General features: G+C 43.9%; 1 protein-coding gene across 1 annotated transcript; it reads right to left on the bottom strand.

Moving 5' to 3' along the window:
* Window positions 1–206: 206 nt before the first annotated feature.
* On the bottom strand, window positions 207–21,323 carry SCGN (secretagogin, EF-hand calcium binding protein). The gene is made up of 11 exons (XM_065752171.1): window positions 21,247–21,323; window positions 21,010–21,076; window positions 14,999–15,091; window positions 14,555–14,644; window positions 13,782–13,838; window positions 13,177–13,254; window positions 4,120–4,175; window positions 3,433–3,478; window positions 3,261–3,320; window positions 2,619–2,687; window positions 207–933 (listed from the first exon to the last, which is right to left on the bottom strand). Exons 1-11 carry the CDS (start codon window positions 21,321–21,323, stop codon window positions 805–807), a joined length of 822 nt encoding a protein of 273 aa, XP_065608243.1. The 3' UTR covers window positions 207–804.
* Window positions 21,324–21,796: the final 473 nt, after the last annotated feature.

Here is a 21,796-nt window from a genome sequence, read left to right as displayed (position 1 = left end):
TTATGTGTGGTTTCCCCGTGGGAAGAACTTATTATATTTCATTTGCTGACAGAATTAAAAACCACAGCTGATAGGCATCATAAAGACTCGTGCAATTTGATGGCTTTTATATAAAACAGCTACTGTATATGTTCTGTCTGTCTGTGGCAGATGGCTTTCCACTAGTAACATGTAAACTCCAATCTTACAGATTTGCTGTAACTGCCTTTTTTTTTTATTTCTGCACAAATACACCCATCAAATATTTCAACTGCACAAAGCTCAATGCTCATCAAAGTAATGAATTCACACAGAAGGCAACCATCAGAATCATGGAGCAGAAGCAGCCCACGAGCATCGACACCAGGAGATGCTTGTCTCTGCTCTAGCAGACAGGCAGGGCATTGTTTCACTGTTTCAGGGAGGCAGGAGTAGGCGAGCAGCCCTTTTTCAGGGCAAATAGTGTGCTTGTGGGCAGAGATGGTGCTGGAGCAACCCACAAGCAGCGGCACCTATTGAATACCACCCATCAACACTTGTCACAGAATCACAGAGTCACAGAATCACAGAATGACTGAGGTGGGCAGAGATCTCTGTGGGCAACTGGACCCACCCCTACTCCAGCAAGGCCACCCCGAGCAGCATGCTCAGGCCCATGGCCAGACAGCTACTGAAGATATCCAAGGTACTTACAGACACTGATAAGACTGACTTTAAATGAATGTCCCCTGCCCACCACCCATCTGCTTGCACAGAATGGACACACTTCTACCAGGAGCAGCAGGCAACCTCACAAGGGAAACACAGCCACAGGCACCACTACAGCTATGGGTTCATTTTAAGCCCAAGACACAATGCAAGTTCTGATTTTTGAATTTTCCCATCCTTGTTCACATCACAGTGGTTGAGCAGAATCTGACGGAATTTGTCCAGGTCCACCCCACTGATGCTGGGCTGCAAGGAAAGGAAAAAACATTGCTGTAAGGGAAACAGCTCTGGATTTCAGCTCTGTAAAGCAGCAGGTACTGCAGCAGCAGGGAGATGCCCCAAGGGGTGAGCAACCAAGGGGCTGGAACTTCAGCCCAGCCCACATCAGCTCATATGATTGGGGAAAAAGGGAAGTGGAAATGAGGCCCCATAAAAATAGAAGGGCTATGGTTAGGTGGATGGGAGCCTCATAAGAAAATGTAAGATGGTTTTTTTTTTTTCCTTTAATCAGTTTGCTTGGTTTCTGATCTGTATCAAACAAACAAAAAAAAAAAAGTCTGCAGAAAGAGATGGATCTGCACTTTCATCCAGTTTCCTCTCTCAACCCTGCAGCACAAGGAGTATTTGCCATTTCTGTCAGCAAGCTACCACTTAACAAGCTAGTCAGCGACTTTAAAATACCTTTAGTGTCTCAAATGAATGTTAGAATCCCTGTTTTACAGGCATCTTCACCTCTGCGTACTCTGCAAAATGAATGTGGGAGCATAAGCATCCCTACATAGGGTCACTTCACAGGGAAATGCAATGACTCAGGACTGAGTGAAGTCAAAAGCTGGACTACTTGTGTGTCTTGGACTGTGTGGAAACTCAAGGTAAACCAAAACAAGCAGACTCTACTGTCAGTGACACAGCAGCACAGAACTCCTGACTAGAGAGAAGTCAAGTGACTTTCAAGTGTAGCCCTGTGATGATGTAATGAACTACGAGGTCATGCTGGCAAGGACATTATCCACAGCAAAAACAGAATGAAGAAGAATCTCTGATGAGCAATCCATGTCAATAAACTTACACTCATAACATCATTGAGGAGGCAGAATTTAAGAATTTAAGCAACTGTTCTTTGACATATAAGCCTTTGTACTACTCTTACCACCTCCTAGATAAGTGTTGCCCTGTACTCTGTGCACAGCTGTTCTTCCAACTGGAAGACAGAATCATGGGGAAAGATGGTTGCTCTGAGCTGAAGAGGATTTCTGTAACACAGGCAGCTCTTTGTAGTCCCATGTTGAAGCTTCAGCCACTCACCCTCCTCCTGGCCTATGGTCACCAAAGCACGCTGAGAAGTGTCTGCCTCTAAACTTGACTTAGTGGCCTTATAAAAATTACAACCATTAGCAATCCCACACATGAACTTCCTGATGTTCAAGCTTGGCGATGCTCTGAGAACCTTTGGTCTGTGCAGTTGTCAGCTATAGCTGAAGACTCTCAGTTCTGATTATGGCTTTGCACTCAAATATGGTGTGGAAAGGCAGAGGTACATATCTCTTTTCCAACTTACTCAACACCATTCAGCTATTTTAACCTAAATACTAATTCATTAGGGGAAAAAAAAAGTATGTGTGTGGATAGACCAGGTAGTGATTAAATGTTTGTGATGCTATAATATCTGTCCAGCTCAGAGTATGAGAAAGAATGGACTCCAGTACAGCTGCTCAGTCAAGTTGTATTCATTTATCAGGTAGAATGTCTGTGATAAGGGGAAATGCTCTACAGTGCTTATGCTGAGGAAATGACATTCATTTCTGTCAGGGATCAAAATTAGATTTGACTCTATGTTCCCACGCTTGCTCTGCTTATATATCTTTACCAGAATAAGGACTATCTTCTTGGGCTTGTAGGGTATTACTAAAAAGAAAAAAATGTGAAGATACCTTGACCAGTTCCATCATGTCTTTGACAAACCCATCCACTTCTGGGCCTTCAAGTGCTCCTGTTTTACTCTGAAAGAAAGAAGAAACATCAAAACCCTCTGGTAAGTCAAAGACAGCAATTTTTGCTGGTCAGCAGATCCACCTGGCCACTGAGCCCAGTAGCACTATGATCTCTTCTTTTTTCCTGCACCACCTCTTCCACTTAAGTGGTAGTAATGTTTCCCACTATGTTGTGAGGTTTGCTAGTCACCACACCACCTCATTTCACAAATGACTGAAGTGGCACTGGATTGCTGTTTTCTAACCAGTGCTTGTGCAGTTCTGTCCATCCTGGGCCAGATTTAGAGTAACTCTTGGTTTCATTTTCTCAGGGTGATGATGTAGGTCCCAAACTGCTGGAGAACTACAGCTAAGGATATCATCCTCTCTACAGCCTGTGTGTCTCCTACAGAATGATACTGCTGATACAAAAGTCATGGCAGCAGAAAAAGTGAAAATGTGTCTTTTGCCATGAGGTCCCTAAGCAATACCCACCACTGTCCCCCCCCTTCACACAGACAATTCTGGCCCATTGGCTCTAGCACTAGCATAGATTTAATTTGTGTCATGTAGAGATCACAGAGGAATGCCGCTGGGACTCACAACATCATAGTGTGCAAAGATTTTCTCAAAATCTCTCTTCCTTTCCTCTGTGCTGCAAGCCTGCATGTGGGGAGAGCAAATGAATGAAAAAGGGAAAAAAAATTAGATTCAGGTTTTAGCCTAGGTTATCTTATCTGAGAGGAATGTGAGGAATGCATCAAGAAATACTTACATCCATTTTAAATTGAAGAAGGAAATTTTCCTGGAGGGCCAGAATCCTGAAGGCAGAGATTTAAATTAAGATCTTGCTACTTTGTTACCTACATGCATACTGCTCTGAACTATCCCAGTTTGTAAAGGGTGCTGTACTGCATACAGGAAATAGTAATCTACCACTGTTTTCCTGATGAAGCGTTGTTGGCTGGAAAAGGAAAGGATGAAATAATGCTGACCTGAGTGCTGAGGGGAGAACCTCTCCCTCTCATCCCCCAAACTGATATTTTAAGAAAGTTGTACCCATGCAATTAAAGTCCCACCCAAACACGCATGCATTATATATACCGGCATGCTCTCTATCTGACAATCATTACAAACAAACTTCAGCTGTCAAGGACAGAAAAGGGGCAGAGACTAAACCACCAGTTTCATCTATAAGCATGTTCCCCTTGTGTCTCTGAGTCCTCTCCTTCTGACATGGCCAAGCACATCAGCGGTGTCACTTTGACTCTTCAGTCATATCCTCACAGAATATCACAGTGGGAACCATGCATTAGAGACACAGGATGCCTACACCAGGGAGCCGGATTTAATTTAGGGTTCAAATGCATGTCTCCAGAGAGATATTATTGCTGAAAGTCATCACTCTGCCTGGATGTGTCAGTGCAGGCTGAAAAACTGCATCAATATCATTGAAGCCTACCTTGCCAGGTCATTCAGGTCCAGACGTCCATCCTTGTTTTTGTCAAAGATTTTCATCTAAGAGTCAGGAAGATAGGATTGCCATGAAATAGATAGGCAGATGAGGAGGATATATAAAAAAGGCTGGCAGATATTTTGCTATGCCCTGTGACCCGGTAAGCAACTGTACAGCAATGCCCTCTCTGTGTTGGCTTTCTTGCAATGAGAAGCAAAGCAAACAGACACCAATACGATGAAGACAGGTCTCTGGCAGACAACTTAGACATCTGAACACTGTCCCTGGAAAAAAAAGCCTGAAGCTTCCAAACACTTCCAGCCCAGCTCTGATATTGTTGACTGTCAGTGTGGCTGCTGAGTGGCTGAGGTGCAAGTGTCACCTCCTGACAGACACTTAGATCAGGCCTGGATGCTGCTGGAGCTAGTAGGCTTGCTTGGCTCAAAGCCTGCAGTCAGAAAGTGACAGGGCTGGGAAGATTCAGGATGCAGGCACTGAAACTTCAATCTATGTGAACGTTAAAGCTATCCTTTCCTGAGTGGTATCCTTTTCTTAATATGATCTTTTTGATGATCCACCACTAGATATTATCTATTCATTTAATAGACTTAGTATATTGTTACTCTGCAATGCACAAATAAGGGTCAGTTACAGGGGAAGAGTTTAATGGATTGCAAAAACAAATGCCTTCAGGATCAAAGTTCTTGAAAAAGTGTATTCTATATTGCAGAGGGGGGAAAAAATCAATTTTACTAAGATGGATTACCATTCTTTGTCTCATCCTCAGCAAAAAAACATGCATTACTTGTGCTTGCATGAATCTCACCTGTTTATTCAGTGGCTACAAACAGCTGCTGCATGCTGGAGCAGGCAGATGCCAGTCCCCAGCCCTGTCAGCTCAGAAGGAGAGGATATGCTGTGATACATCCTGAGCTGGTTGGGAGCTCTAGGATGAGTGAGCCCATAGCACACCCTGAGCACTGCCTAGCAGTGAAACAGGGGCCTGACAGTTGTTTTGAGCAGAGGTAAGGTCTAGGAGCTGCTGTCCCTTGGGGTATTCATGTATAAATACAATGCCATTTTTTGTGCTTTCTCCCTGTCTCATGCTCTGATACCTGTGCTGAAGATGTTGAGTCTGTAGTACCCCTTTGCTGTACTAGTTGTAGATAAGATACTGTAACAGTATCTTATTGCATTAATTCTTTTGTGATTTACACTAATAAGATCTGGATGGGAATTTAAAATTTTTAAATTTTAAATCTGGAAGAGCATTCAGTATGGACCCACTTTTCCTCCCATTGAGAGGAAGTGTAAAACTTATATGGATGACTGAAGTTTCATACTGAGATCATTGGAAAACTCGTGCCCTGAAGTCAACGCAGATGTTGGCCACAACAGGACAAGACTGAAGACTGGGTTAGGAGCTGGAGCTGCTCATGCTGTGCCACCAAGGGGTGAAATGTCCTCGCAGTGATAGCATCCCACTGCCATCAGAGAAAAAAAAAAGCCTGAGCTTTCAGTTCTTTGCTGATAAAGAAGTTAGTCTGCAGGTGATAGAACGTGGTTTCTTTTCCAGTGAAACAAATCTTATCTCCTTTATTGTAAAAGAAGTAAATAAGCAGCCTAGTGTAGCTATTTTTTTTTTCCTTTGAACTCCCAAGTGTCACACTGCCCTGCATCTTCAGTATGCAGCGGATACTATGTTTTTTCATGGCTTCACATGTCTCAAATACCTGTGAGAGGCAGAAGAGCTTTGTGCATCCTTAAAGAACACACACTAGATTAGAGGTGATGGTTTAGTTGTGAAAGCCTTTCTGCTTCATTATCAATTTTCTGAACCAGTGGTTTTCAACTATATCCTTTTATTTCTGAACCCTTCCCTATTTTCCAGCAGCACTGCAGATGTCATTAAAACAAATTTAACTGTAAAGACAATACATTCTTCAGTGGAACGCTGAATGAGAAGAAACACCCGCAATCAATTTTGATCTATCATTGAGTTTAACATTATACTTTCAGTGGTTTACTACATCTATTTATATCTAGTCAGCTCCCATCTCTGACCTTTCTCACTCAGCTCTGTTTTTGCAAAACCAAGAGAAAATCTTTGCATTTTCAAATTCTGTTTGGTTGGTTGGTTGTTCTTTTTTCCTGCAACAAGTATCCTGGAAGAAACAAATTCAAAGCTCTGTGATTTTTTGATTTCCCATTCCTGCCAGCAGAAAGAAAAGAAAGTCTTGCAGGAAGAGCTAGGCAAGACTAATTCTTGCCTCTTGAATTCCACATGAAAGATGGAAAACATGTAGCAAAGATGGACTAGTGTTCTCTGAATTAGTTCAGGTACCACAGCTAATAAGATAGACCTAATCCTATTATTTGGACAAGTGTGGCTCATGCATACACACAACAAGGCAATCCTGGGATAGAAAAGCCTGGAGAAATGTAAATTAATTAAGCTTTCAAATTTCAAGCACACAACTGTTTGATCTGATCTGTTAATTGTGTACATAAGTACTCAAAGAATGACAGAGGGTACCCGTCCCATATGATGAAGCATATATAATGGGAAAAGTAGATATTTGAAATTGTTATGAGACGGTTTCTAATTTAAACTTTTGCCTTTACACACCATCTTGATATGTTAAACTTGATGGATTTTCAGTTTACACTCTTGAAAGGTATATTTATGCTGCCGGGCTGATACGGAACATCTCAATGTGGTTAAGGATAAGGTCTGGCATGTTTAAATAGCACACAATTTTATTAAAAGCTTTGTTGCATCCAGCAGAATGCTTTATAAAATGATGCATTTGTCTTACTGTCAAGCTACCCAGTGTTTCAAAGTGTTTGCACAAATTAATTCACTGACATTTTAATGGCAGAAAGCTGGGGAAGTCTTAGTTCTGTTTGTCTGAATTTAATGCACGTACTCTGAGGCAGACAGAACATAACTGAGAGCTGGTTTTGCAAAGCAGGAGTTGTTATAGCTTGCATTTGAAGTGCAAACTCAAAACTGCCATTGGATCTGAATTCAGCAAAGGAAATATCTCTGCTTTCTCAATCAGGTGTTGTAAAGAGGGCCACTGAAACACCAAGTTAGGACAAACACTCATGCTTTGAAGAGCTCTGTAAGGTTATAAATTGGAATTATTTTCTGTGACAGAGATAAGGAGAGAAGCAAATAACCAAAATACATAGGTCTGTGATCAGCAGAATTACTAGAGCCCATTTCTAAATGCTTTTCTATCCCTTCTCTGATGTGTAATGAGGTGTGTCATCCCTGGGGGGAACATGGAGTTGTTTCCTGCCTGCCCAGCTGCTCTCACAAAATCTATGTCTGGACCCTCTATATGACATCAGCTATAAAAACACTAAAATAGCTGAGGAGTACAGCAGGTACTGAGGGTGCATAAACAATGACATAGGCCCAAGTGGAGGACAACATATGGCTTATTTCTGGGGGTAGGCTGAGGCTGGCAGGCTTTTGCATAGCCCAGAGCATCCGCCACCTCTCTGGGCAAGCTGTGCCAGTGCCTCACCACCCATACTGTAAATATTGTCTTCTATATATCCAATCTAATCCTCTCTTCCACCCAATACAAAACAACTTGATGGCCCTATGTCCCAAGTTACCCATGGGACAGAAGTTCAGATCTCTGCCCACCAGGTTGATGGTGCCTGTGTAACTTAGGCAAGTCATTTAAGAGTCCTTTGGTTCCTAAAAGACCAAACTGTTATCTGCTTGGATTTTGAAAGCTGGCAAGCACCTGCATTCCATGGGTTTTGTTCTTAAGAAGTGAAGCTTGAGCTGAAATGCATTTTTTTGCTTCTGCTAGCTTCTGTCACAGCAAGTGCTGTGCAAAACTGGAGATGACAGAACCACTGGGATTAAGAGTGATGTTGGAACCCTCTTAGCACACTCAAGGCGGTCTTTCATCAGTGAGAGGACTTGCAGTGACCCAGGGCCATGAGGAAGCTCTCAGAGAGGGTGGATCCCATCGTGGTGGCTGGGGTTAGTGAGATTGATAGCTGCAGTGACCATGCAGCACTGTAGATATGGTCTCTTGGAGGCACCATAGGTATCTGCCTGGGAGGGGGGACTCCATGGATCACTACCAGGAAAAGGGTAACAAAAAGCTGTCCCGTAAACCACCTGTCTTGGGCCACACTCCACTACTGTATTCATATGGCTTCAGAAAGCTTGATTTGAGCTTGTTAGGAAATAACATGCTCTGTTTAGACTCTCACTGTAACAGACATCTTCCAGTTGTACCACTCCTTTGGTGGTGGTAAAATACTTTAATATGGCTATGCTTTGCCAGTATGGTGTTAAAATCTCCTGGATTTTCTCTATGTAAATACACAGGCATTGGCAAAGAGTAATGACAGACAAACACAGCTTTCACAGACAAAGAAATAGCCACTCTGAGCCTCCAGCATTGTCCTCACAGAGAGGACAACCAGTAACCAACAGTCACTGAACTGTAGAATAACTTGATTTGGAAGGGACTCTTAAAGGTCACCTGGTCCAACTCTCCTGCAATGAGCAGGGACACCTACAGCTCCTTCAGGTTGCTCAGAGCCCTGTTCAGCCTGATCTTAAGTGTCTTCAGGGATGAGGCATCCACCACCTCTCTGGGCAACCTCTGCCAGTGCTTCACTAACCACATTGCAAAAAACATCTTCCTTACATCCAATCTAAACCTTCCCTGTTCCACCCAACACAAAACAAAAGCAGAGCATGATTAATTCCTATGGACACAGACCACCTTCAGGGAAAAGTGAGCCTGTTTTCTTTTGTAGCAAGAAGACCAAGAGCCCTTGTCTAGCCAGATGCTGTTCATGTGCAGGGCCAGTGACTGCTCAGGACATGCAGCTCCATACCCAGAAATTCTGCTGATAAGCACAGTTAAACCATGACTGTGTTACAGCTAGGACTGCTGTATTGAGTTCTCTGGAGAAAAGATTCATCCTCAGCCATATCCATATACTAATTCCCATCAAAGTCTGTATTTCATGACCAGTGTTTATTGTATTACTATTCACTGCACTTACATAGCTGCTTCCTCAGAAATTCAGTTTGTGGTGGGCAGAATGTATTCTACTTTATGGTTTTTATCTTCTACATTTTGCTAAAATATAATAATGCTCAAGTAAAGGAGTTTATTTTGCCCAGTCTGATATTACCAACATAAGGCAATGGAAAAATAGAGTATCAGTGTCAGTATAACAGTTACAGTGGTATATATAACATAATTTGCTGAAGTTTGCCTCAGTATTGAGCTTTCCCTGCGGGTGGCTTGCAGACATTGGGATTACAAACCAGAAGTAGCATGATGCTATCTGAGGACCTATGAACCATCAACGGTTCTGTGAACAAGGTAATAATACATGCCAAAATGCAAGAGCTGAGCGAGCGTTTTGTTACTGCAGAAGACAAGAGATCAATACTTAACTTCATCAGAAATTATGGTGATATCTGTTTTAGACTCAGGCATTTACAGCATTCTGCTGAAGTACACAGCTTTGTGCATAAGCATGAATAGAAGCTTTCTCTCATGACAAAATCCAGGCAAATGCAAGGATGAGCTGGGCAGAAACTTCCCAGCATCCTGGGGAAGGTTGTCAGTGCAGCTGTAATTCCCCCATCCAGTTTTTGGTGATGAAGCAGTAATGGGACAACTTTTCATTTCTCCATTTGTGTTGCTTTTAGAAGGCAGGATATTCTCATCATGCTGTTAAAAACCTCCACTTCCAGCAATGCCCAGCTTGTCTCTCACAGTACTGTACCTCTGAGACATATTCTCATTGCTCAGAGAGGCTCAGAGCAATATAAAGATTGGTTTCTGCCTCCAAGCACCTGTTCCCTGCCCACAGCTCTCAGTCTAGAAGTCTATGGTTTGTCTCTTCTAGAAGAGGACAAATGCACAAACTATGTTCAAGGATTCAGAACATCACATCACTATCTTCTCATGCAAGCACGAGTGCAAATAAATATTAATACACCCTTAATGACTATTAATACAAGTATTAAGCATATATAGGCACAAAATCATACAAAGAGGCTTCCACAGCACAGAACTGCTGCTTTAATTCCCTCATCAAGTGTCTGGAACACTCACATGTTCTTCTTTCAGAACTTTCCCCAGCGACTTGGAGACTGCTAAAGATTTAATTTAACAAACTCATGGGGATTGTGCAGTTCCAACACATTCCCTACCTCATTTCTTCCCAAGGGTTTGTCACTTATTCATCCCCAGTCTAAATCAGCATTCTCTGAAGAAAGGATGTCAAGGTCATAAGGAAAAGAATGGCTTCTAAGCAACTCAATGAAATGATGTTCCTTTCTGAAGGCAACCAACAGATGCATGTTAGAAGTGACAAAAGCCCTCAAGCAATGGTGAAACAGAGTAGAAACTATCTCAGTTACTCTGGTTTCACCTCTGTCTCACTTGAAACAGCTGAACATGAGGAGTTGAGAGATGTATTTATACACAGGAATATGTAAATATAAATAAAATATAAATTTAGAATGAGATAAAATTATAAATATGTATGAGAAAGTGTGTGTATGTCACACCTGTTCAGTTATTTTCTGTGTTACGTTTAACCCAGATAAGAGAAAGGAGGGCATGCCTTCTCTGAGGTGTTCTTGGCATTTCTGGCTCTTCAAAGGAACAAAAAGAAGCAATACTTCCAAAAGGAATGCTGTATCCTTCTTTCCAGCTTTCTCAGTTGTTATGTATTCACCAATTGATTTATTTTATATGCTATATGATCATTCATAACACCTTAAGCAAACTGGAAGTAGTTGGCATTCCTTGTCCATTTACCTTCCACAAGTGACAGCTGCAAAGAACTTAGGATTTTATTTTTTCATGCTTTGGCTATCCTCTTTAAAATGACAGTTTCTCTCTTTTCTCCTTTATCCCTCTCTCCAAAAAGCTCTAGGGCCCACTCAGTGTATCAGTATGCACTTAAGAAGTATGCAGCCAGCTGTGGAGTGAACAAAGAAGAGGGCAGAGATCTGTAAGTGCCTATGGAGACAGATGGGATTACAGCTCCTTGGGACGCAGCTTCTTTCAACCAAATGTTATTACAGAGGCATGTGAAAGCCCTGAGCAGGATGGCTGGGCCACTGTCAGAGACCCTGTAGCAGTGCACAGCAGAAACAGGCCCGAGTCCAGAAGACCTTGTGCTCCAAATAAGGGTGGAATCAAAGATATGGGGGAAAGAAATAGAACTATTTCCATTCTGCAGTAAAGGAATCAGTGCCGCTGGTTACTGAAGATGCAATGGAAAGCCTGCAAAAGCCTCAGGAATGGAATATAAAGCCTCTGCTTTGCAGTGAAGTATGTCATGGTTGCTCTTGCCCTGTTTTCCCAGGCAGCTGGGATGTAGCAGTTCCACTGCAACTTCCCTGCTTCATATGTGCAAGGAGAGAAAGCAGAGCTTTCTCATTGCTCTGGACCTTGGCATTACACCTTTGATCTTGGTATCTCAAGTCACTTTTTCCTCTATTTTGTATATAGCATTTCCTTTTCTTAATGTACTGATGAAACATAATAGTGCATCTTTCTTCCCTCCCTGTACTGCTTCAGGCAAATTCCCATGTGGACTGCATCCACTTCTTCATAGGTGCTGTCCACACTCTGGCCCCTCATAGGCCACATTTGCATTTCAGGCCACAGATTACCCCAGATATAGGAATAATTCTCTTTCCCAGATCAAAACTTACTGCTCAGCATAGAGACTAAACTAACTCGTCAAAGACCCAAAGCCAATCAGTAAAAATCAGGAGAATAGAAACCAGACCTCCTGGCTGTCAGCCCTGTGCTGCATTACCACACCACATTGCTTTCCAGCCCCATTGTTATCTAGCTGCACTGGGGTGGCAGAAATCATAGATCTTTTTTGGGAAATTAATGGAAAGGGAAAAAAGTTGGATGAAATGAGCTGCGCAATATCTACAGGTTTCAGATGGCCTGCTCCCCAGCAGCACCAGCTCAGAGATGAGCTGCTGGCTAAGGGAACCTTCATGGAGCAGCCTAAAAGCTATTTGCTACCTGCAAGCACTGCTGGAAAGATTTTGTTCTGGCTGCAGCATCTGGGTTTTTGTTGTTTTCAAACTCTTCCAGATGGAAATTAACTTCTGTAGAGTCTTTTCCTCTCCCTTAACTATCCTATAAACATGAAAACATGCACATGCTTTTGCACACCATTAGGTACAGTTTCTCTTTTTGCTCTAACGGGTCACATTTTTAGTCACAGATGTTACATGCATACATAACGTGGTATTGCAAAATACATGAGCAGCCCCTCATTTACTTGCATACCAAGCTCTCCTATAGGTGAAAACACAGATTCTGTGCCAAGAAGCAAGATAGTTTCATCTGAAAATCATTTAGAAAATTGCAACTGTAGATGTCTCCTGGTGGAAGCAAAATGACAGCCTTGATAATGACATCAGAAATGGGCTTCGTTTTTTTTTCCTCTCTCATTTTCAGATGGTTAGATATAATAAGTTGTCCTGAAACCCAGGTGACTGATGCTAAACTTATGCCAAACATTATGTTGCTGACAGCTGCAGGATAAAAGCTACATTGTGAGAAGGCCTGTGAGCCTTGAGATTCCCAGCCCTTCAGGGAAGCAGCAGGGAGCCAGCAGGGCTCTCTGGGTTTTGTAGAGCAGAAGTGACAGAATCCAGCATCTGTGAGGAGCAAAAAGATTTGCTAAGAGAAAGCTGGATGGAGTCCTGGCTGACAATGAAGAACACATCTCACCTATTGATCTGAACAGGCTTAGGGCTCAGTTTGCCATAGCTCAAAGTCAGGCTGCGTTCTCACGATAAACACTTCAACTCAAAGCAAAAATGCTGTTCACAGCTGATGTCCAGTACAGTGCAAAGCAGCAGCAGCAGTGTGTGCTGTTTAGCTTCCCTCAGGGAACTCTTGGAGAAGAAGCACCTTTTGAGAGGGCCTCTATGGCATCAAATACTGTCAGACTGAGGAGGTTTCTAGGCAGTACTATAATCTACGCCATATTATCACTCTCTTTGCTTACCATTGTATCAGTGTACTCTTCCAGCTTTACTTCAGCAACCACCTTGTTATGCTGCAAGAAGAGATCTCGCAGGAAATCCTATAGCCAGGAAAGAGTCCAATGTTACTCTTAACAATAAATTCGAGAAGAAACAGGAATAGATCCAAATTCAGCAGTCCCATGAATCTAATTTCACATATCCAATCAGTACTCAGGCCTTCAATTTCACCGGAGGTTCATATTTTTTTAAGTTGAAACATATTTTTGCAAATAAATCAGAAAATAATCGAATTGTCCCTGAGCATGCAGTTGTAATGGAATAGTTCCACCTCAAAATATACAAGAGCTAGGTCCCACAGTATTTGCTAACCGATCTCAGATCAAAATAGTCAAGGCAGTGGGGCAGTGGGACAGTAGGGGCGATGGCAGAGCTCCCCAACACCCACTGTGGTCCCTGCAGCCATGCCAGCAGTCTGGAGGGTGCCCTTAAAGTGGCTGTGAATGAGCTAGAAGTGCCATTTGTCATCACACAAAAAGGCAGCAAATTGGTGAAGGCGACGGATAAGCTCCTGTTGACATCTGTGAGCTGTAGATCAAACTCAAAGAGACTGGTTAGAACAACTTACTTTGAGCTCTCCAGCTGAAATAAATCCACTGCTATCAGCATCGTAACTGCGCCAGATCTGGATGGGGATATATTGATATGGCTGTAAATGTTGCCATTAATCACCCACACAGGAGATAAATCTTAAAGATCTGAATCAGGCCTTCCCTAATGTGCTAGCTGTTGTGTTATCCAGCATTTAATTAATTGTGGACAAAATAAAATAAGCTTTCCACACAATAGCAATTACTCTCGTTTGGATGCTGTACATGTGACATGCTGCAATCACATATTTAATGCAGACATGCATTCTATAAAAGGAAGAAAAGACTGAGAAACTGGCCCACATTTCTTACCTAATTTGTACATGCAGCTTCTCAAAGTGGTTACTGCCCTGCTTGGAGGCCGGTATGCAGCTGGCCATTGATCTGAAGAAGCCCTGAGCTTGGATGTGAAATACAAAGAACTGCAAGCAGTCTTAGAAAAGTCAAAACTTCCATCTGAAGCAAGGTGAGGAGAAAAGAAGGAGTCTGTATTTTACAACTGTTCCTTGTGCCCATCCTGCCAAAGGTGTGCTTCTCAGTGTCCCTGAACCGGGCAGGGATATGTCTGTGTGTCATCGCAGCCCAGGCTAACTCATCAGCTCGGGACTGTGATTAAATGGTGGCTGGTCAGCTCTCCTGGCTTGTGCTGTGTCCACAGCTTTGGATTTATCATGGTACAGAAAGTTAGGTGCTACACTAAGGGTTTAGGGAAACTGGTGTGCAGGGGAATGGGGAAGGCAGAGATACAGACCCGCATGAACTCCACGCTGTTGTCCAAGGGAGTCTCTTGTCGGAAAAGCAGCAAGAAGTTTTCATCATCTGGCAAGATCATATTTGCAAGCTGAAAAACACACATATCAACCCCAGATTCATATCTGCTATCTGAAACAAAACCATGTGGGAAAAGAGGGAAGGGAAGGGAAGGGAAGGGAAGGGAAGGGAAGGGAAGGGAAGGGAAGGGAAGGGAAGGGAAGGGAAGGGAAGGGAAGGGAAGGGAAGGGAAGGGAAGGGAAGGGAAGGGAAGGGAAGGGAAGGGAAGGGAAGGGAAGGGAAGGGAAGGGAAGGGAAGGGAAGGGAAGGGAAGGGAAGGGAAGGGAAGGGAAGGGAAGGGAAGGGAAGGGAAGGGAAGGAAGCTTGGATGGCTGCAGACACATGGGAAATGTCAAAAAAAAAACCCTTGGTTGGGGGAAGATACCTCTTGGATTTGCAAGCGGCCATCTGCGGTGACATCATAGGCAGACATGAACTGCTCCTTCATCCTCTTAACTTTTTCTTCTGTAATGGTGTCCTGCCATGGGGAAAATAGTACATGCAAGAAAATCACTGAGGGCAGTGGAAGAGTGCTTGGAGGAAGTCTGCCTCTCAGATAACCACCAGGAAAACTGCATCCTCACAGCCAAGGGCTAATACTTGTAAAAGACCACAAATGCACTGCCTCAGATGAACTTTTGGTAGTAAGGCCTATGCATAACTTTGTGGCAACTGAGCTATTGGTTGGAAAAGCAGCATCTGGAGACTCTAAAATATTTCAGTGATAGATTCTTCTTTAACCAACTGTTCAGACTGGGAAGTTTGGTTTTGCTTGAGTTTGTATCACAGCAGTTCTGATGCTGCCCATTGTCATTGTTCATTGGTGTTTGAAAACAACACGTGGAGTCCTGGGTGTGCTTATGTTCCAGAACCTTACAGACCGTGCCTGTATTCAATAGGAGCCAGGTGCCAACACCATTCCCAGCTTCTCTCAAACATTTTGGCTGCACTGCATTCACAAAAGCCTTAATTTGCAGCTAGTAGTAACAGAAATATATATATACATATATATATATATACATATAAGGAGAGTCAGAGTGTTACAATTTGATTTGCCTTCACCTTATTTTACAGCAGTCTCAGAGCTCATGAGCACTTGCCTGTATGCAGTCATTATGGGCTGATACAAATATCTTTCATAGCACAGTACAATAAAAATCATCAACAGCATGGTCCAAGCAGAGCTGATATTTGGAAAAATGTGCTGTGGAGTTTTGGCTAGTAATTTGCTAAATGATCAACTTTGTGTCAGCTTTTAACCACTACTTCATTTAACTTTGCATGACAGGAATGTTCTTATCTGCATGAGAATAAGACTGCCTCGTATTCTTTTTTAACTGATTCAAACTATGGGATACATCAAGTGAAAACTATAAAGCTGGAATGTATTAAAACAACTTCAAGGGGTCACACTACAGTGTGGTTTTTCATATTGGACAATCTATCTCTGTACACAAATATGTCACTTACAGAACAGAAAAGCTAGTGACAGCTGCTAAGAAATATTACTCTCAAAGAATAAAAGGGAACTAAAAGATGCTGCATGAACTGGCTTTCCCAAGATGCACATTCAAGGGAAAATTATCTTTCTATTTCCTTCCTCCCTTCCTTCCTCCCTTCCCTCCTCCCTTTCTTTCCTTCCCCTGTAACTACTAACTCACTGTCCAACTAAAGGTTAAGGCAAGCAGGAAAACCTAAGCCAGACACAGTCCAGTTGCACACGCCTCAGGCTCACACTCCATTTATTCAGTCCTCTGTGGATTATAAGGGTAGAATTAAAAATCCAGTCGTGAGCACACCACTCTGCTCCTGAGAAGCAGCTGTACTGCTGCTGAGCACACACTTATTCCTGGACCATGCTGCCTGTCTTAAGCCTCCCTCCCTCCTTCCAAAGGTTTACAGAACTTTCAGAAGTGTTCACTGCTTGGAGTAAAATCCTGCAAACTTTTTAGCAGTTAGATCAAGTGTTCTTGTGAAAATTCAAGCAAATGCTGTTGCATTTGTGGAGAGGCTTTTCACAGAAAGCAAGTTGTCATTCCTGATTTTCTCTGCTGGACGAAACCCCATGAGTTTCTGTGACTTTGTTTATAGGTATCTTGAGGTCAAGCAGTAAATTTCTTACTATGGATGCCCTTCCACAGAGTTTTGCAGGGAAAAGCTTCTGTAATTCAAGTTGCCATAACAAATGAATTTTCTGCTTTCTCCTTTCCAAGTCCAGCATTCATCTTTGCTTTTGTGGAAACCTGTTAGAAATATTTTGCATCACAAAGGTAATTTGTTTTTTAATCCTGATTGTAATAAAGGAAAGAGTGTTTTTTTTTTTTAATCCATGCAACATTTGATTTTTTGGTCATGGTTGGTTGTGATTTCTTGGAAACCTGGCTGTAATCTGCCTTCTTTGTTAACCTATTCCTTACACATTGCTATACTCCTGCCCCATGATTTCTAATTCAATTTTTTTCTCCTACAGTGTTTGGCAGCAGCTGTTCTCCATGAAAATACAGCTAGGAGTCATCTGTTTCAGGGGAGAAAAAAGTGAATGCATGGAGCACTGCAGAGACTTCACCACCTGATGAAAGGGGAAGTCTCATTTAATCCCTGCTGAGCAAAGCAGCCTTGCCATACACTGATTATTTTTCCCTTCTTGACATGAGTTTTGGAACCCAGACACTATATCGATAATGATGTAACAAGCAAGAAGAAATGAAATGTATTATAGCCCCTTCCTTGAAAAAATATGAAGCTTATCTGAAAATGCTGGCTTGAACACACTTCTCTTAACAATATTTCAGCCCAATTTGGTATAAGGGCAAAAGGTCTTAGAGATACTGAGTTCCTACAAGATCTGTGGAAATAGATTACATCTGTCAAGAATGCCTGACAATTAGAGCCAAGCCAATAGCCACACAGGGACGAAGGGAGGCCAGCAAAGAGCAGACGAGACATCAGAAACACACACTTCACTTTCAGAAGGAGAATTTCTTTTGCCCAAATATTTGTTCTTTAAAACATTAAAATGTATTCCTAGGAATGCTTTCCCTCCATCAACACTGCACACAGGGCCACTCTGCCCACATGGACATGGGATTTCCCAGCAGCTCCTGGGCCGGCCCTGCGTGCTGAACTGCAGAGCAGCTGCTGGAGGGTTTGGCCCTGCCCTTTTGCTCGGATTAACTACAGTCCTGCACACTGTAGTAGTTAAGAATTGGTACAATCATCCCTTGCAGACCTTCATTGTTGCTTCTTAATTCATTCACTTTGTTTTTGCTCTGACCAACACACATATGGGAAATACTTGCTTCACACGGAGGACACTAGTGTCGAACTAAGGTCATTGTAACCCTTCCCTGTGCCATCACCTCTCTGTGGTTAGGCTTTGGGTGCATTTTTGCTCTGCCCTTTCCACCTTTCTGATGTAGCCTGGAAGAGGATGCAAGGCAATTGCTTTTTGCTAGTTTTCCTGCTCCCACCTGACCCACTGGTCACCCAGGACCTGGCCTGCAGCCCCGGCTCTCTTGGAGTGGGTGGTACAGCACAGTGGCAGCCTGCTTTGGCCAATATTTTGGTGACTGCTTCAAGCACATAGCTGTTGCATTCCTGAACATACCGTCTGATCACTAAGCTAAAGATGAAATTTAGACAGGCAATAAATTGTGCAAGGCAAGGCTGAAATGCAAGAGAAGCCGCTCATCTTCCTTGGAAGCAGAAATCAAAGGCAAATCCTTTACGGCTGTTCAGACGAGTTCCTGGAGATTAACTGCAGTCCCCTCCAGACATAACCACCCAGGTGGTTTGAGGGAGTGGGGATTGCAGCGAGGCTAATACCTGTCTTACCCAAACATATTTGCACTTCAAAGATTTTCACACATGGCCTCTTACACACATACAGTTGGATGAAGGCAACAAACTTTTGTCTGAGCTGCTGTTCCCAACCCTCTGCCTAATTTTACTTGAATTTCAACTAAGTGAAATGTCTTTCTGTAAAAGAACACTGCAAATGTAATAGTAATGTACAATTCCCTTTGTATCTGCTCAGATATCACTCATTTTGCAGAAATTCCAATCCAGAATTTACAGCCCCTCATCTAGAAACCCGTCCTTGCCTAATTATAAACAGATTACAGCTTCACTAAAAGTAGAGCAAAGAGCAAGCAAGGAAGATCCTAAATAATCTAAGGAAAGATGTATAGCGATGCACAAGAGAAATATGGGGCAGTATTTTCTGCTCCAAGAAAACAAATTCAGTGTCACAAGAAATCTAAATTTTCACTGCAGTGTAACAGGTTTACAGGTGGAAAGGGGTCCATAATGTAGAAGAAAGAAGCTTATAAGCAAGTAGGAGCTCAGCAATCAGAGAGGTGTCATGGCAGTGATAAGCACAGACCATATAGGATGGCAGCAGCTCACAACATTGTGTGGTGTTGGGCTGAATCGCCCAGATCCTGCCCCATATACAGCATGCCATCAACCAGCCCACTTCTTCACAGAAGCCCCTCCAGCTGATGGAGAAGCAACACCAACCGCAGCTCACCAGTGTCATAAATCCACTGTGTTTCACTGAAACCTTCTGTACATGCCAAGCACCCCTGGAAAGTAAACGTGTTTTCTTAGAACTGCCCCTTGCTGGGTGAGGAGAGCCAGAAAGCAGCATCTGGGATCTGGGTCTTTTTATTATGAAGTTGAAAGGCACTGCCACAACTCAGGCCTACCTCAACGTTTTCCCTTCCCCTGCCGTTTCCCTATGGGGGCATTGCCTCAGCCTCCCTCACTGGATGGAGTTCCATATTTCCATCCCCACGAAATCTGACTCCCAGTTTGCAGTGGCCCCGCTGTGCTTTGTTTTCCCAGCTGCTCCCACCCCATCCCCTGGCATTTAGTGTCAGCTGGGGATGCTGCAGAGCTGCTAGAAAGAAAAACAGAGCTGAAGGACTACTGCGGTCATTAGCTGAAATAACAGCTTAGGAGAGCACAGGCTGGAAAAATGTAATTACGGGACCATTCGCTATTCACGCAGAGACAACTTCCAGAGATGATAACATTATTTATCACTCGTAGAGCACTTCAGATGCAGCCACTAATTAATCCTTGAGACACATCTGTAAGTTCCGCCAGCACACATTGTTGTACAGACACACTGAGAGCCCAAAGAAGGAACAAGTGTCAAAGGGAGTACTGAAGCCAGCGGTGCTCGATGCCAGATCCTTGCTTGCGTCACCAATGCCATTATCCTGCTGTGGGGTGGTGAAAAGCAATGCAAAGGGGACCCTTCACCCCTCCTGCACTGCCCACAAGCTTGTACCAAACAAAGCACGTGAAAAATGGCCCCCAACGTGTTGTACAAACGCATCGTTCAAAGTGGACAGGCATGTTTGCTCTGCTCTGGGTGATCTCGTGCTCAGGGAGCAGGCTGCTCTGGTGCTGCCAGTTCCTGAGGACTGCTTGTTTCTTCACTCCTGCCCAGGGCCCCATCCAACCTGGCCTTGAGCACCTGCAGGGATGGGGCACCAGCCTCTCTGGGCAGCTGTGCCAGCACCTCACCACCCCCTGATCGAGGAATTCCTGCCTAACATCTCAGCTAAATCTCCCATTTTACTTCAGACTGCCCTTTCACTATTTGCCCATTTCTCTCCAGAGCAGACTTTCTGTGTCCCTAGTGATTCTTGGTGCTTATGTTGGCATCTTACTTGATTTCCTTTAAACTACTTTAATGTCTGCAGCTCTTCATGTAACCCTCCACGCTCCAGAGAAGCATTTCTGCAGAAATCACCAGTCTTGCATTCTGAATTTACTCGCAAAATAACCAAAAATGTGTTTGAAAAAGCAATTCACAGAGTGTTTGTTGTGGTAGCACAGAGATCCAAGGCTCCTAATCACTTTGTGAGTGCAACACTGATTTTGTGCGTGGTGCTCATGAATCTTTGCTTTTTTAGTAGCCCCTGTTCCCTTTTGCAATGATCATGCTTTGCTTCATAGAATTGTTTCACGTTTGCTTTTTTTTTTTTGGCACACCCTTTCTTACCCTATGGAAGATGCTTCCTCTTTTTCTCTTATCAGCTGGCTGGGGGCTGCAGAGTGAAAACCGGGAGAGAAGACCAGACACTCAAGAGCCAACTGTTGACCTTATGAGCAACATTATCAACTCCTATAAGGCTTCTAGCCACTTTCAGCAACACATAAATATTCTCCTAAGCATGATTTCAAAATAATGACCTCACAGCAACAGCAGATGTCGGACGGGCACCAAATGTTGGAACAGCTGGTGACCTTACAGCCACACCTGCCTCGTGCACCTGGTTGCTAAGAGCTCTGCTATCAGGCACGGATGGGAAGCCGTAAATACAAATGTTTCCAGCACAGCAACCTTTCAACTTGGACTCTGCGCGCGGAGGTACTTACGTCGGGCCTCAGTTTCTCCAGGAGATGACGGAAAAAGTTGTCAAGCTCCTTCCCTTCGATGTAGCCGCTGTCTAAACGCAAGCAGGACACCGCGGACGCGCGTTAGGAGCCGAGCCCACTCTGGCAGCCCATATCTCCAACCCAAACCCCCCGATCCGCCGTCTGCTTGGCTCCACACGGCGGTGTGCGCGGCGCTTCACGGCTCCGACCCGCGCTCCCCATCCCCGCTCCCCCTACTTGCCGTCGGCGTCGAAGCAGCGCCAGGCGCCCAGGAAGGCGGCCGCGTCCGGGCGCAGCTCCGCGCCGCTCTCCATGGTGCTGCCGCCGCCCACGGCCCGCGGCCACGGCTTTGAGAGCGGCGGCCCCGCCCCGGGGCGGCCCCGTGGGGTGCAGGGCAGCGAAGCCCTTAATGACTGCTGAGCTTCAGCGCAGCCGTCGTCACCGCTGCAGGAGGCACTGGGACGGCCTGTTGGATAGTAAGGGGAAAAAAGAAGCAGAGGTCACGATCTTACGCTGTGCCTTTGCTCCGCCCCAAACCAGCCCCCAACATACCCCATAGATACTGGGGGGACACTGTAGCGGGCTTAGATGGCAACTAAGTATGGGGAGTATACATTTTCCTTCCTTGCAGGAGCAAGTTTCCTTCTAAAACATCAGCAGATCCTTCTCAATACGGACAGCCCAGCAACAGTCTGCAGCATTATCAATTCAACACATGATCAATTCAACACATCATCAATTAGTCTCCATTTAAGATGAAATTATGCACAGTAAAAATGGGTTTAGG

This window comes from Cyrtonyx montezumae, unplaced genomic scaffold (genome assembly GCF_038088225.1).
Source record: "Cyrtonyx montezumae isolate F1298 unplaced genomic scaffold, pur_monq_1.0 scaffold_8, whole genome shotgun sequence".
NCBI lineage: Eukaryota > Metazoa > Chordata > Aves > Galliformes > Odontophoridae > Cyrtonyx > Cyrtonyx montezumae.
The sequence above is the reverse complement of the archived record's forward strand: the minus strand, read 5'-3'. Positions and strand labels throughout refer to the sequence as shown.

Bases quoted from the DNA above. Each gene is read 5' to 3' on its own strand.
- SCGN (XM_065752171.1), bottom strand. From the start codon at position 21,323: ATGGAGAGCGGCGCGGAGCTGCGCCCGGACGCGGCCGCCTTCCTGGGC. The intron at 15,092-21,009 runs GTAAGTACCTCC...TCCCCATGGCAG, and splicing joins TGGAGAAACTGAGGCCCGAC to GACACCATTACAGAAGAAAA. The intron at 934-2,618 runs GTATCTTCACAT...CTTTCCTTGCAG, and splicing joins ACATGATGGAACTGGTCAAG to CCCAGCATCAGTGGGGTGGA.